The sequence below is a fragment of the Elaeis guineensis genome, chromosome 16, assembly GCF_000442705.2.
Source record: "Elaeis guineensis isolate ETL-2024a chromosome 16, EG11, whole genome shotgun sequence".
Taxonomy (NCBI): Eukaryota; Viridiplantae; Streptophyta; class Magnoliopsida; order Arecales; family Arecaceae; genus Elaeis; species Elaeis guineensis.
Window position 1 is genome coordinate 37935396 of NC_026008.2, and position 16227 is coordinate 37951622.

Sequence of the window (16227 nt, forward strand, 5' to 3'; positions counted from 1 at the left end):
ATGATTTGACAACTCTCTAGTTATCTACGTCACTGACGGCGAGGCCATACCATCTCCAACTATAAATCGAGGAAGGCAACAGTGCTTGAGGGACTCCTCCGAAAAAACGCTCAGGCTTGCCCCCCCTCTCTCTCTCCCCGTAGAGCTCCTTGTCTCCTTTTCACTGTTGCCCAGTCTCCTCTCTGACTTGACCGTCGGAGGATTTCCGTCGGAGCTGTCTCCGATCAGCATGGACTTTCTTTTGCAGGCGCTTATTCTCGGTGATCAGACGATGAGGGGATTGGCTACAACACTCGTGTTTGTTGAAACATTAATATCGCAGCCACTTATTGAATTAATATTGCATATAAAACTGGTGTATCCCAGGTGTAAACTGTAATCATGTTCTCCTTACCTTAATATCCTGGCAACTGGCAATTTTGTTGCAAGCGTTGGGGATCGGTTCCATTTGCACGTGCCTGCGGCTCGCCCTCCTCCTCCCACTGTCACGTGCGTCTCTCACGATGGTCCACGACGCACGTGCGTGAGAGCAGGAGAGGCTAGCGAGGGGAACGTCTTGAAGGGGACGTCCGAGCTCCGATCGACTTCCACGGTTCAACCCCCAAGACCCAGTCCATTCTGTCTCCAGCTCGCGTCGCGAAAACGCTAGCTCGATCTTTGAAACCCTAGATCTGAGATCTCGGTTTCTCGCTACCGGAGAAGGGAATCATCTCATCTTCCTCCGGGGACTGCCATCCCTTTGACCCCCACCCTTCGCTTTGGAGATAGGGCTATCTAATCGCGGTGATCTGGGGTTCCTGAGCCCGCCCTTCGTCTCGGTGCTGGAATTTGGGCCTAAGAAGAGATGCCTGTGGCGGCGTCTGCCATATACTTCCTTAATCTTCGTGGGGATGTCCTCATCAACCGCCTCTACCGCGATGACGTCGGGTGAGAGCACTTCCTGTCGGCTAGAGTTTACGAAATCGAAGTTTTGTTTGATATCTCTATGTAATAACGAAATTTGGGCGTCACGATATGTGTTCTACAGTAAAATCATGTTTTTCTTTTGCAAGAATGCTGAGTGATCTGCTGAATTATTTGAGGCTAGAATGAGAATTTTTAAGCATCGGATTTATTGGTTCTAAACCACACTTTGCTTTTGGTGAACTACGATTGAAAGGGGAGGCGGGGGGATGGGAGGGAAAATGACCTTTTTTGTTTATTATAAATTAATTTACCACATTTTATAATTGCCTTTTATAATTAAATTACTACATTTCAATCGCTTGCCATTGTGATCATATTGACACAATGAAAGCATGCTAAAGGGAAAAAATCTGATGAGTTGATGTGCACTGCGTGTTGTTCTTACCATGTCTAGAATTTATAGAGTGACGCTCTTGAATTTTCATTAGCATTAATGGAAACAATTTATTCATCTCCTAATTTTATAATTTCCATTAAGGCTTTGGTCGGAAGTTGTATTTAGTATGGTGTCTCTTGCAAAGAAGCCTTCATATAGAGGGACTAAAGAGATGGAAAAAAAGAAAGCCAAAGGGAAAACCTGTCGACTACCTGTCTCTTGGTTCGCCTTATCCAACCTTGTAAATCTATATTTCAAGAATGAATCGTAATAATGATAGAAGTATAAAGCTAAGATGCCCTGAATTTGCCACATTCCTTGATTTCTGTTCCATCCTTAACGTTCTCAAATTTCTAAGTTTAATTTGCAAACAATTTGATTCTTCTGACTTGGTTCATTTTAATTGGTCTACCATTTGTACGTGCAGTATATCTCTTAAAGACCTGCATTAACAATCATCTGTATTCTTCTTCCATCATTTCTTTCTGGTAGAGATTTAAAAAAAAAAAAAAAAAAAAAAAAAAAAGGTATCATAATGTGTCACAATTACCTATGCTGCTTGTTTTCTTGTAATGACATGCATGTTTCTCTAAAATTGTGGCATATCCAGTGGCAATATGGTGGATGCATTCCGAACGCATATAATGCAGACAAAAGAACTTGGTACTTGTCCTGTTCGGCAAATTGGAGGTTGTTCTTTCCTTTACATGAGAATCAGCAATGTGTACATTGTGATTGTTGTTAGCAGCAATGCCAATGTTGCTTGTGCTTTCAAGTTCGTTGTTGAGGTATGCATTATCTAGTGTCTGTTTTCCATTTCAAAGTGCTGCTACTCCTGTCCTCCTCTATCTATTTATATGATTGGTCACATGCATGCATGCTTACCCCCTGCGCAGGCACACACACACAAACACAGGTAGATATGCACATATTATATTTTATGATACTAGCATGCTTAGATTTTACATAGTAAGTTCCATTCAAATTTCTGCTTGCAAGACTGTTATATTAGTGACTAGGTTTTATGTGTTGCACTCCTTATGGTTAATTTTTACCATTGTATTTTTTAAAAGATAAGGACAAAGAATTCACCGAAGCATCACAGCAAGTGTTCTTGGTGAGACAGGTTTGCCATGGATCATGTTGTCTGTGTGAAAGAATTTTACAATCTTTTCCTTTTGATGATGAATTTAAAACATTTCAATTCTTCTTATAAACTTACGTGGATTACAAACATTGAGGTTGGGACAGCTAATCATTAGATGAGACTTTTAGAATATTAATAGAAGTACAGGATTGGATGCATTGAGGCTGAAGGGAAGGAATTACCTATTCTTTTACATGGCTTTAGAAAATTAAGTCATAAGAGGGAGTATTTGTAATGGATGCTTATTAGTTGAAATATGAAAAAGAATTAATGCGAGGGAACGTACGAATGGAAGTCATTGCCTGGCCTGGAGGTGTTTTTCTGTTGGGTCAATCAAAGGCCTGAGAGACAACTCTTGTGGAAAAGTTTTGAAGACTTTGGATGGTTTCCCAATATGAGGATATCACAATATTATATATTTGTGAATGTGCATCTAACAACATTTTGTGAAACATCTGGTTTAAGGGTCTTAATCGGTAGTTTGGAGCTGTAGGATTGTTTAAATCTGATGTTTAGCTGAAAATGATGCTTTCATGTATTTCACAACATATTTGGGTTATGGTTACTTCAAAAACATCATTAAGGGGCATTTCATGAACAATATCATCTGGCACCATGGTGCGTTGCCTTTTAGGTTCTTGGGAAGGTCCTAATTCTTTTAAGTAGAACTTTTTCTTGTACTGCACTAGGGAATGATACATTTTCCAGCTATATGCCATGAGAAATCTCTAGAAATTTTATGCCATCATTTATGTGTTGTGTGCAAGAACTGTGGTGCCAATAGGCTGTTATTTTGCATCATGGGAAAATCTTGAAGATTTTAAAGCACTCACACAATGGACATATTTTTATCTTTCCTCATCAATGGTATGAAAGCTATCATATTTTGAATCATGGTTGGAGTTCTAGCATCTAATACAATGAAGTACCTCCATTACGTGGAGCAGTTATATGAATGCTTTGAAGCTTGTGGGACAATGGTTAAGGCTGCAGAAGCTAAGATTTTTCTTGTATCTGTAATCATGCTTAATGTAAGAGAGTGTTAGAAGGGGGATCCCACAAACACCATCAAGTAGGCTTTTTAAGCTTGCACACAAAAACTGGCATTTTATTTTTATAAAGAAAGTTGCATTTTATTAGAGGGTGTCGTAAGTTGCAAATTGACTAGTGTCATGATATGCTAATGCATTCTTAAGAGCAGGTGAGTAGGGTTGGATCTGAATTAGGGATTCAGGTCCCAGCAAGACATCTCGGGATGGCGTACCATCCCATATGTTGGGACAGGCCGTCCTGCTAGCATCCCAGCGTCTTGATCGGGACGTCTTGGGACATCTTCTGTCCCAGGTGTTGGGATGGGACGGGATGGCTACGCATCTCGTTCCACGAAAAAATCGGAACAGTCCCATCCCATAGAATTTAAAACCTTAATCTGAATTGATCTATAATCTTTGTCAGTGATTGAATACTGTGTGGTCTATAATATATGTGAATGATTGAGTGCAATGTGGCACACTTATGTTAGTCATGAGATAGCACGGTATGGAAACATGTCATGTCATGCTTGCCATGTGCCCAACTAGTTGTCTAGGCTCGTGACAATGTAAAAGGGGTTTGCATTAGGCCATATTGATTCATTTTGGAATATGCCAGATGGCATTTACCAACATGTTTAAATATTGGTAGACATGGCAAAGTTTCAAGTATAGGTTTTAGGATTCGTATAGGTGTGTGACCAGTAAACACTTTATTGAGTATCAGTATGTACATCCCTTGGTATTGACACTCGGTAGGGGAGGGCATATTGAGTACCAGTTTCTACCTGTACAGTATGAATATCCTGGGTATGGACTAGTATAGGCCAATACTTAAATCCTTGCTACACAAAACAATTTTGCTGTCCCTTGTATCCTGCTTGTACCACCACACCATGTGATACAGATTGGTATACTTGCATTGAAATTCTTGGTCTATATTGCCTCAGTCTTCTTTGCTTGTATTGTTATTTATCTAATATCAGACAATATTCAAAAAACAGTAAATATCATGTCACTGAAATTTATCTGAATATGCTAAATAATTTTTCCTGAATAATTGGAATTTTTTGCTTGTGTTGATAAAATGACTGTCTGTTTGTTGTTACTTCATTCTACTAGAGAAATAGGATCCTAAAAGTTCTTACTACAGCTACTACATTTGCATGTAGAAATGTATGTAGAGGCAACAAGTAAGAAATTCTACAAACATATGTTGGAAGATAAGTATTTATGCATACTTGATTTGATCAGGTAATAGCTTACTTGTAAAAATGTTTTGTTTCTTATTTTAGAAGAACCATGGGAAAAAACCTTTTCTTTCAATGAAAAGAGAACCTAGTGGAAACCATGATCTTAACGATTTCTTTTCGTTGCATGATAGCATGGCCTGAAACAGTTATGAACTGTTGAACTATCATGCATGTGTATTTGATCTTACTGCTGTGATATAATGGCCATTATTTTGTTGTTGTAGGGGCACATAACGTTGGAATAAAATTGTTATACGTCTAAAAAAACTTCTATACAATCTATTATCAAATGGAGCTGCCATAGGTGTTATTTTGACATACCAAAACTGTTGTGATTGTTGTTGTTTGAGCTACGAAAGGAAATGAGTACACATGTCCTCATGATTTTTTCATACAGCTCTAAGATGGAGAAAGAAAGAATTGTAATACTTTATTTCTCTCTCACAAGAATGTGGAAAAAACAAAATGCGTGTTCCATTCATTATCTGATCGGTAAACAACTCTTCAATTTTTATATGGAAGAATAGAGAGAGCCTAATTGCTGCAATAAAACTAATATTTGGGTCCTCATAATTGCTTGATATCATTTCAATGAAAAGAAGAAATAAAAACTGATTCTTAAATCCTCTTGAACCTAGTTTGCGATTCTGAAATTTTTGTGAACCTAGTTCATGAATCATTATTCATTATATCATATTCAATTTTTTCCATAGATAGCTATTTAATGGGTAACTCAGGGTGATGAAGAGCTGCAGTGGCCTTTGGGACTGATTGGTTGCAAAAGGCACAATCCTTCTTTAAATATCTTTTGCCAGCTTAAAAGAGCCATTAATCCAGTGCATATTACCATAGATTCTTAGTCCAGGACCTTAGGTTGGATTAGAGGTAGATAGGGGTGGTGCTCATGGACTTGTCAAAAAGCAGGCTTGGTGAGCTTGAGATGAATATGGGTCAAGGAAACCAAGACTCCTTTTATTCAATTATATGGTAAGTGCAAGCAGTGCATGGAATAGGCTGTGACAAGTAGAGAGGGTGAAAAGGAGTTGTCATGCATTTGCCTAAAAACAGTTCAATGGAATGAACATATGTGGAAGAGGAAACAAGAGCCTGTGGATAAACTGAACTTAGGATCCTTGTATCTAGTTCATCTGGACCTCCCAATTAAAGACAATGTTAAACTTCTCTTAAGAGGAAATCCTACTATTATTTTCATATATATATATTGTTGATTTCTACTGCTGCCTCCGCTATAATGGCATGTTTAAGGGGATTTACTGCAACTAGTATATTTGAATAATTAATACTTAATTACCTATCTGAGGACCATCTTTCTCATTTCCTGCAACTGTTCTATGTTAGATTTATCATTTTTTATTCAAGATCCTGCCCTAATTTCATTCCTGTTCTAGTGCTGCTTTTATGTATCTTTTGACTAAACTGTTTCAGAGTCTTTGCCATCTCACAGTGTTGTACTTATGACCCTTTTTTTCCTCCTTAAGTAGCTTTGTACTGAAGAAGTTGATCTAAAGCTAGCAAGCAGTATCTCTAGTCTCTACCTTAATCTGAAAAACTGCCAGCAGCAACTATACTGCATATGCAATTGCGAACAGAACTAGCCAAAATTTGCTCATGTTAGTTTCATAATAATGTTGTTTCATTAGTAATAAGCATTGTTGACTTATGACAGGCGGTTGCATTGTTTAAATCTTATTTTGGTGGGGCATTTGATGAAGATGCCATCAGGAATAATTTTGTTCTGATCTATGAGCTTCTTGATGGTATGCATCCAAACCATGTTATTCTCTTTGTTGTCATGGTTTCATCCTGGTATCTTCCGTTAGCTATACTGTTACATTATTGAATTTTAAGCAGTTTTACTTGAAGATAAGTGTATGATTTAACCAATTATTAGAGGAGAAATTTTGTCAATTTTTCTGGTTGAACTCATGATTAAATGTATTAACACTTTTTTGTCACAACTGTGCTGCACATTAAGTGACTATAGTTTTCTGCAGGTATTTCCTGTGCCTGTGTCAGATAATTGGGCTTCCTAACTGACGGCTACCTACCGTAATATATTGGTCCATGTAGTAAATCAGTGTGTAACATGTCGTCATCATCTTTCCATGAAATGCCTTATGATTTGATAAGTGTCCATGCAATGCTTTAATATCTTGCACCATCCGTGTGATCAATCACATATCTTTATCTGTATGTGTCCTTAACTGTATGTTGCTAAAAAGATTTCATGAGTTTATGATCTTTGTGTGATCCAATCTTCTTAAGTGCATGGAAATAACTATATTGCAGCTGAACATGTTACTATGTTTAAGGACTCCTTTTATAGCTTGACATGCCTTTTATGACTAGCTGTCAACTTGATGTCGATGTTCCACATTTTCGATCCTGGTGCAGGACTGGCATTTGCATGTTTGCTAGGTGTTGGTAGGATGAATGTTTATTATTATCAGCACTTTGTATAACATTTACATTTTTTCAGAAAAACTGCATTCCTCCTCCCTCTAAGATCTGTAGCTTAAATTTAGGGTTGTCTCAACATAGAAAAAAGACTCCAAGAGAATAATATATAATATTCTTTAAGCAGGCATGGTTGGGTGCTGCTTTTGCTATTGCAGTCAAATTGAGTTTGTTGTCATCGTGGTCATAATTAGTGGTCTTTTTGACTTGAGACAGACTTCATCTGTGGATGGCTGAGGTTGCCATGGTAAGGGTGGATCTGTTAGGCGGATCAGTTGGTGCTATTTATGCGAGTGGTTGCAGTAAGCTATAATGGACGGTGTGGTCAGTAGTTGATTATTGATGATCGCTATTTAGTTGTAGTAATTTATGGAAATTGGAGTAATTTGTGGTAGATCACAGTCTGTGAGTACTGGTTCCAGTGGTGATGTCTGTTGATTCCCTCAACAATTAAGATCTCAGACCATTGTGGCATTGACTGATTAAAGAATGAAGAAATGACAGTTGTGAGGTAAGACTAAAGTTTTGTTATTGGTTGCATTTGTTTTAGAAGGTAATATGACAATCAATAGGAGGTACCATTGACAACCAACAATGAAAGGATTGGGTGGTATCAGATAGTTGTAATATGTAGGTTCATCATGGTGATTGTGAGTGGTGAAGGAAACAAGAAGTCAGGAAATGTAGATTTGATCCATGGTAGTGGTCCCAGCTTAGTGATTAGTAACCTAAGGGTTCTAGAGGTTGATATTGGGACAAGACTGTAAATATTTGTTGTCAAAACTGTAAGAGTTTGTCAACAAGCCTCACCCCTAGGAATGTCACCGGATCAAGAGTATCCAAAACTCCGGTGGTCTGATCTGAAGACTTATCCAAAACAATGCTAAATCAGGTCCATTCTCATCTTAACTCATCCTGCTTGAGGATGTTTTTATGTTTTTAAATGGCATATTAAGGAAATTATATTTGACCAAAGTTGTTTATAATGGTTTGAGATTAACTAAAATGCTGTCAATAAAAAATACATCTAGATTGCAGAGTGCATATAGCCTAGGGCTCTTGATACTTCTTTGGGTGCCCCCACAGAACATGATGTTATCACAGCTGAGTTCCCTATTGTTCCAAACTCCAATGCAGTGGCATGACTTGGTAGTTTGCCTTGATTCATTCAACTTTTTTACTATCATTGTGATATGTACCATCATAGAAAGTGGTTGATTGGTCTGCCTAGGCTTGGACTGTTACCTAGCCATCCCTCTTAAAGGGCCCACCCTATCAGACAACCTTTATTTGCTGGTCACCTATTGGTTGCCTAGGCAATCAGGCAATGCATGAGGTCAGGTTTGGACTTAGTTTGGGGCAGACAAGCATATTAGGTGTCTTAGACCACTGGATCATAAACCTATCTCTTCTGCATTAGTGCCCAAACACCTTACTTGGTGGCAAGTTCCACTAATCCTTGATCTTTTAATATATTAATTATCATTTGGAAGAGTTGTTGCATTTAATCAAATGAGTGAGCATGTTTTATGAATGTTTAATTAATACACTGCATACTTTCAGCGAAAATTTATAATATTACTAATTAACATGTAATATTACATTAAATAAGGTTCAAGTAAATGCAAAATGTTTGCTTAATAACTTTTTCCTTTCATTTCTTTGTTCCTTTCTACTTTTGGTCTTTTACTTTAAATACTATCCACCTAGGCATCTGTTTTCTACTTGATCATTATGTGGTCATTTGGCCGTGCACATTCTGCAACTACCTATTAAAATGTTGGTAATATCAACTCCATTGTATACTTGCTTCATGGTCAAGAAGATTTTCATGTACTTAGCCCATTGAAGATAATTTTGATATGGTTAGTCTAATAAGGAAGTAACCACCCATTAAGTCTATTATTAAACAATCCAACAAAGTTTGTTGTTTTACTTTGTTAATTAAACAAGAAAACTGCTGGATTGCTTTCCACAACTGAATGACCCCAGACCATTTTGGACAAAAAAGCATGGCAAGTTTTCAAGTAATAAAAGGTTTCTTCTCCCACAATGATCTAGAAAGAAGCTTGGTGTTAGAGCCTTACTGTTTCTATTATCTGAGAGATTAACATGATGTGATTTGGTCAACCCTACAGCATATGTGCAACATTTCTGTTCTGGGTACTAGAATTTCAATAAAAAACTGCTTATGCGAACAAAGACACAGCAACATGAACATTTGCTTGCTGAGTTTAAGTGTGTAGGACTTCTCAGCCCAGGGAACATGATTCTACTGGTTCTCACACCATTAAACCAGAAGCTGTTGCACATTTTTGGAATGAGATTCCAGGCTCTTTTGATTAGTTAACAGATGCATTCTAGTAATCTAAATAGAGAAAAGTGGAGAAGATGAGAACCATGCATTCAGAAGAAAGTTTGTAGTAGATAGACTGGATTGTGTTTTGGTATCTTGGTCAGCCTTAAGGTCTCAAACACTGGCGTATAGTTTCAACACATGCTGTTTTAATTTATGGCTTATGACCTCTAATAATGGGAACTTTAAGAAAGGTTCTCCAGTTGAAAGAATTGAGGGAATGCAAAAAGAAGATAGTAACAGGAGACAGAAGAAAGGAAACAAGGTGAGAAAATAGGGGCATGGTTCATTTCATCAGACTTTGTACCTCTCCCTTGTCATAATGTTATTGGTTAAAGTGGATAGGAGGACAATCCCTTGAGCATTTGTCAGCCACTCAGGGGTTTAATTAATTAGGTCCAATTTCTTCTGCTTAAGATCACTAGTTATGTACATGCCTAATTCTATCAAAAGTTGTAGAACTGTCAGCAATATTTAGCACATGTAATGGTTACTTAAAACATTAGGCTGATTCTTTACTAAAGTAAATAGAGGCTGAAACTGGTCTTACTTTTTAGTCAATCTGCTCATGAATTTTCTGGAAGTGTGCTGAACATAGTGTCATCATCATGTCATGATAATTATTTTCCCTGAAAGTAATGATCGTGCCATTATAATTTTAGAAATCTATATTCAGATAGTTACCTGTGATTGACTTTAGGCATATTGCTGTCTTTTTCTTTCTTTATTTTCTTAAATGTTTTTTTTCATCTTTGCTTGCTTCTAGATAAAATGCTCGAACTCTTACTACTGATATCAGTTGATTTTAGAAATACGAAGTATTTATGTATTTTATGTCCCCAACTTAATCTGCAGAAATTATGGATTTTGGTTATCCCCAAAATCTTTCACCTGAAATTTTGAAGCTTTACATTACTCAAGAAGGGGTTCGTTCTCCATTTTCATCTAAGGTCAGATGTCAAAATTCAATTTATGTGGTTGAATTGATCTCCTTGTGTACGTAGATAGTGTTCTTTACCGCTTTGATATGATTTTGAAGGTAAAGTTTATTATAATTTCCCTATCTTTCTATGTTTATAGCCATCAGAAAAGCCAGTCCCAAATGCAACACTACAAGTTACAGGTGCTGTTGGTTGGAGACGTGAGGGTCTTGTATATAAGAAGAATGAGGTGACTCTTATTTTATACCTTCTTGCTGTGAGCTTTGTATAACAAAGACACATTTTCTCAAGCTAGTACATTTCAGGTTTTCTTGGACATTGTGGAAAGTGTTAATCTTCTTATGTCTTCTAAAGGTGAACAGTGAAAAGCACTAACTCCTGATTTATGTTGTTATACAGAAATATATTTTTTATTAATAAACTTATCCCTCTTCGGTGTATTTGATGGTTATTTAGGGAGTGTTCTGCGTTGTGATGTGACTGGAAAGATTCTCATGAAATGCTTCCTCTCTGGGATGCCTGATCTAAAACTAGGCTTAAATGACAAAATTGGACTTGAAAAGGAATCACAGCTCAAGTCCAGGCCAGCTAAAAGGTATGCTCATAAACATTTTAGGGCTGCTTGGTTGTCAGATTTTTACTAAAATATTTTTAGACAAAACCCAGACTGAATGAAATTTATAAAAGCACTTGTTTGGTTATTTGCCATATAAATGATTTTGTAAATATTGGCATGTCAATCTAAAAAAGGACCTTTCAGGTCTACCCTTGTTTTCATACTGTTTTCCAAAAAAATCATGTTTTATGATTGTTGTTTTAATGGACTTCACAAACAACTAAATAGCCCTTTCATGTCCTTCCAAAGAAAAAACTTTGTAAATTTATATACATCTCGTGATTTCCTTGGTTCAGATTGTTTGTATTATATGGATTTACTTGCTCAGAAAATAGTTCTGGGAAGTTTTTTTATTTTTTATTTTTTAAAACCAGCTTTCAAGTTTTTGTCTGCTAGATGTTGCCATGACAGTATGGGCATTCACAGTGAAATTCTGAGTGGATGCTACTAAAGAGAGTGTTTTGTATTTCTGTATAAGATTTGGAAAGTGGAGTTTTAAATACCTAAATTTATGCCAATGGAAAGTTAGTAGGCTGATGTAACAGTGATATAGTGCTTAAGAAGGTTTAGTAAGTATGGCCCCAAACAGTTAGGTTTTTTCCTCTCCAATTTCTTCTCTCCACCACCAAGCCAAATGGTCATACGGTAAGTTTATTTGTCAGGTCAAGTGATAGAATGAAGTGTGGAACTAAAAGGCTGTTCATTTTATGAAATTTATATTATGAAGTATGCTCTTGCCTTCGCAATTTGCATTGTTCTTGCAGTCTTTAAATAATCTACAAAAAGTTTCTCTTACATTGAATCATCAGTTGATCTCAAATAAAACTTATTTTTAGTATGTTGAAATTGTTGTTTAAGTATTTGGCACATAGACCTTTCTAGCATTGCTGATAACTTAATTTGGCGTCTTTTTTTCTTCTTACTCAGTGGAAAGACCATCGAACTCGATGACGTTACCTTTCATCAGTGTGTAAACCTGACAAGATTCAACTCAGAAAAGACAGTCAGTTTCGTGCCTCCTGATGGTGAATTTGAATTGATGAAGTAATCATACTGCATTTTCCTTATGCCACCTTTCTTCTAAGTTGTGAAATATAATGCCATTTTCTGTTTCTTGCGATGAAGCCCATCAAAGCCATTTACTTTTTGCCATATTTGTGCATGACTTGTGTTGATATTTGATATCTGTGATGTTGCTTTCCTTTGTGGTCAAAGTTAGTTATTCAAGAAATTGATTTTAGGATTTAATTACAGAAAAAATCTCTAGAATTCTTGACACAACAAAAAATGTTTATAGAATTGTACTGGCATATGTTACAACAAAAGTTTTATTTGTGGTTTGCTTGCTCGAAGGAAACTATCGTTCTTGGTTACCAGAGCCACTTTCTGAAATTAATATTAGTTCGTGTTATCAAATCAAAAGCTAAATTAAGCACCTTTTGCTCTAAATTTGATTTTATAGAATTGCTGCACACAGATCTTAGTTTGATCCTGTTCTTACCTCATGCTCCAACTTCTTTGGCTTGGTCAATGTGTTACATATAACTACCTTTAATCCATATTTCCTTATTTTTAAATGTACAATTCACTCTATTCACTCATCATCTTGTTTAGCATAACTTCTAGCATTATTATGTCTGGTATGTAGCAATGCCTTTTCCCCTATGTCTAAACTAAGTGAATTGAAGAACAAATATGGTACACTACTAGAGGTTATATGCCTTGTCTTTATCTTAATCACATTCCTTATTCATGACTTCACATTTTCATGCATTTACGTAACCTAACAATGTCAAAGAAGTGCCATAGCCAAAATACATGAAGATTGATTGCTTCCTCTTTCTTATTCCAATGGTAATATTCTGTATTTTTAGGTACCGTATTACTGAGGGTGTAAATCTCCCATTCCGAGTGTTGCCGACAATCAAAGAATTGGGAAGGACACGCATGGAAGTGAATGTCAAGGTTTGTCATCAATGTTATGATAGATGCCTATTTCTCATGCTCATATTTACCTCGTTTACATTATTCTGCAGGTGAAGAGTGTCTTTGGTGCAAAAATGTTTGCACTAGGAGTTGTAGTTAAGGTTCCGGTACCAAAGCAAACTGCAAAGGCAAGCTTCCAAGTTACATCAGGTCGAGCCAAATATAATGCTTCAATTGATTGCTTGGTTTGGAAGTAAGTGCTCAATATTTTGTGACACATGTATAATTTTTGAATGTTAATGCCTCATTTTCTCCATTTAGTTAGTCAAAATCCCGATATGTTATTTGGGTGTCTCTGTAAAAGGAAACATTTGATCTGAAGTTCACATTAATCAGCATTAAGTGCAAACTTGGTGATGTATTTAACTTTAGATTATGGAGCTTGTGGGCTGTTTGCTTGCTTAATAGAGGAAATGCTATTGATTGGCATTGCAAGCTTCACATGATGGCAAAACAATTAGGAGTTTATCCATGAAGTGATTTCATGAGAAGTTCCCAAGGAAAGACCTTTTTTTTTCTTTTTTGATAGTGAGGCCCTATTTATGGAGGAAATTAGCATCATTTTCTCCTTCCCTTCAAATTTAAAAATGTTATATCCACAATGTTGATTGGAGCATTGTTGGCATGCTGTGATCAGAACTGAAGATGGTTATTAGAGTTTTAAGCTTTTAGTTTGTTAAGTTTCAGTTTTCTTTTGCTTTTCTTAATTATGAATACGAGAGGTTAAAGTCTTTCTAGGAGCAGTGCATTTAGCTGATTCAATTTTTGAATAGAACCAATTAGTTGCTTTTCTTGATGCATTACTTTATGCACACATGTTGAAGTGCTTATTGTAGAGGAGAATCTGAGCTGTCTTCTATGAGAATCTAATGATGAATGCTGTTAGATGCTTCTGTAGGGTTGTTATCTGCAGGGACCCTTTATTTTAAACTTGTTTGCTGCTAAACTTCTAAATTACTTATCCTTGCTTTACCCTCACAAATTCTTTTAAGACATGTTGAAATTCATGTTTGGTGTTGGATTTTTTCAAATTTGATAAATTAAAGAGAATGTAGTTATTAAGTGCTATTTGAGCTATAACAATAGATTTTACAGGCACAATCTAGAGAAACATTGTTGATTTGAATTTGCTAATTGCTTCACACTTTAAATATTCCACATGCAGGATACGAAAATTTCCTGGACAAACTGAATCAACTATGAGTGCAGAAGTTGAGTTGATTTCTACAATGGCAGAAAAGAAGCCATGGACTCGACCTCCGATTCAAATGGAATTTCAGGTTTGACTAAAATCTTGATTGCAAATTCTTTTGATAAAAATGCAAATTGCTATGTATGCTTTACTTGAGTAAACGCTTTTCCTGTTCTTGTTTCCTGAATTAAATAGATCATATGCACATCACAATGGATTAAAATTAATGGCTTGTTTTCACACCGTTTCCTGTACCATATCCAATAAGTCGGTCATGCTCAATTCAACAAATGGACCTTCAGTTTTCATATTCCATTGCAAGTGAGATAATACTGTGGCATGAAACTAAATTTTTTCCACTCGAAAAAAGGATAAAATTTTCTAGATCATCCAATGGTGGAGCTTCATGAAACAAATCCAGGTTTAGAATTTTCACCATTATAATTATAAAACAGTGTTAGTTATTCTTAAAATGGAGTTTCAACTTGAATTAGGCATAGAAAGTCTATATATGAGATGTGTCTATATATTTAGGATTTCTTTTCGAGTTGCTTTAACTGTTATTCTTAAAATGGAGTTTCAACTTGAATTAGGCATAGAAAGTCTGTATATGAGATGTGTCTATATATTTAGGATTTCTTTTCGAGTTGCTTTAACTGTTAGATATTTCTTTTTCTTGAATTTTTTTCTTTTTCTGCTATTTTCTTCTTTTTCTTTTTTCATTTTTTGGCAATTATCATAACCAAGTTAGCTGTACACTGCTCTGTGCAAAATTACACTGTATGGAGTTGCAATGTAAATTCATGCTGTAAGGCTTGCCCTGCCCAAGTGGAACTATTTAGTCTGCTATTAGTTTCTGGAATCACTGGTAGTTTTGCCCAGTTCTATTACACCATCATGAGTCAGCAACATATTGCAACATTTCGTTTGCTGATAGCAACATAATAGGTTGCTTAATGTACAAAATAATGCTATTTTCTTGCCTGGACTAATTTTGGGTCTGATTTTATTTGTGTTTTTTTGTCTCTGCACGCTTGCTTAGCACATTTTAAAATTAATGTTTGAAATATTTCTGGTTTTGTAGGTTCCTATGTTCACTGCATCAGGATTGCGAGTCCGATTTCTCAAGGTATGTTTGGAACCAATGCAGTTTCAGATATCTTCTGTGGCTTTAGGACCTCACTAGAATTAAGTTCTCATTTCTCCAAAATTTCTGCAGGTTTGGGAGAAAAGTGGATACAACACCGTAGAGTGGGTTCGTTATATCACCAAAGCTGGTTCATATGAGATAAGATGTTAGAATTTGTGGTTGATGGTACTATTTCGGTGCCTCCCCAAGCTCTCCAACTGAACAATGTTGAGATCAGGATACATTTCCTATGCCCCTTGTGCTCTTTTACTTCCCCACCCCTCTGTCCCCTCCCTTTTTTTCTCTTTATAGCAAACAATTTGTATCTGCTGTTCTCTGATTCTTTATGGTGGACAATTAGTATAATGTTTTGTAAATGTTAGATAGTTGGTTGTTTATTTTGATAATGATAATACTTTGATTATGAGGTTTTACTGTAAGTGATCTACAGATTATTGAAGTGAATCAGGCAAAGCTGGTTATTATTTTCTTTAATCTTGGTTTAAATAGTCAACAAACTATAACTACTTAATTTCTAGTGCCACGCCAAGCTAGTCTCAAGTTGGTGGGTCTTAGCTGCTTCTCAGAAATTTCATCCTACGCTATAGATGATAAAATTTCATGATTATTGACAACGATGGGAGATAACATGGGTCTAACTGGTCCCTTAACGTAATTTCACAGCCCTACACAAGCCAATGAAACCTACATTTTGTCTGCTTAAGCAAAGGGCATGACCCAGGCCATTGGCCTAAC

General features: G+C 36.3%; 1 protein-coding gene across 1 annotated transcript; it reads left to right on the forward strand.

Moving 5' to 3' along the window:
• Nucleotides 1–589: 589 nt before the first annotated feature.
• LOC105059587 (AP-2 complex subunit mu) lies at nucleotides 590–15911 on the forward strand. The gene is made up of 13 exons (XM_010942931.4): nucleotides 590–927; nucleotides 1953–2130; nucleotides 6461–6551; nucleotides 10463–10557; nucleotides 10688–10777; nucleotides 10854–10902; nucleotides 11005–11143; nucleotides 12092–12208; nucleotides 13039–13129; nucleotides 13201–13343; nucleotides 14316–14430; nucleotides 15427–15471; nucleotides 15562–15911. Exons 1-13 carry the CDS (start codon nucleotides 845–847, stop codon nucleotides 15640–15642), a joined length of 1317 nt encoding a protein of 438 aa, XP_010941233.1. The 5' UTR covers nucleotides 590–844; the 3' UTR covers nucleotides 15643–15911.
• Nucleotides 15912–16227: the final 316 nt, after the last annotated feature.

Bases quoted from the DNA above. Each gene is read 5' to 3' on its own strand.
- LOC105059587 (XM_010942931.4), top strand. From the start codon at position 845: ATGCCTGTGGCGGCGTCTGCCATATACTTCCTTAATCTTCGTGGGGAT. The intron at 13,130-13,200 runs GTTTGTCATCAA...ATTATTCTGCAG, and splicing joins GCATGGAAGTGAATGTCAAG to GTGAAGAGTGTCTTTGGTGC. The intron at 15,472-15,561 runs GTATGTTTGGAA...AAATTTCTGCAG, and splicing joins TGCGAGTCCGATTTCTCAAG to GTTTGGGAGAAAAGTGGATA.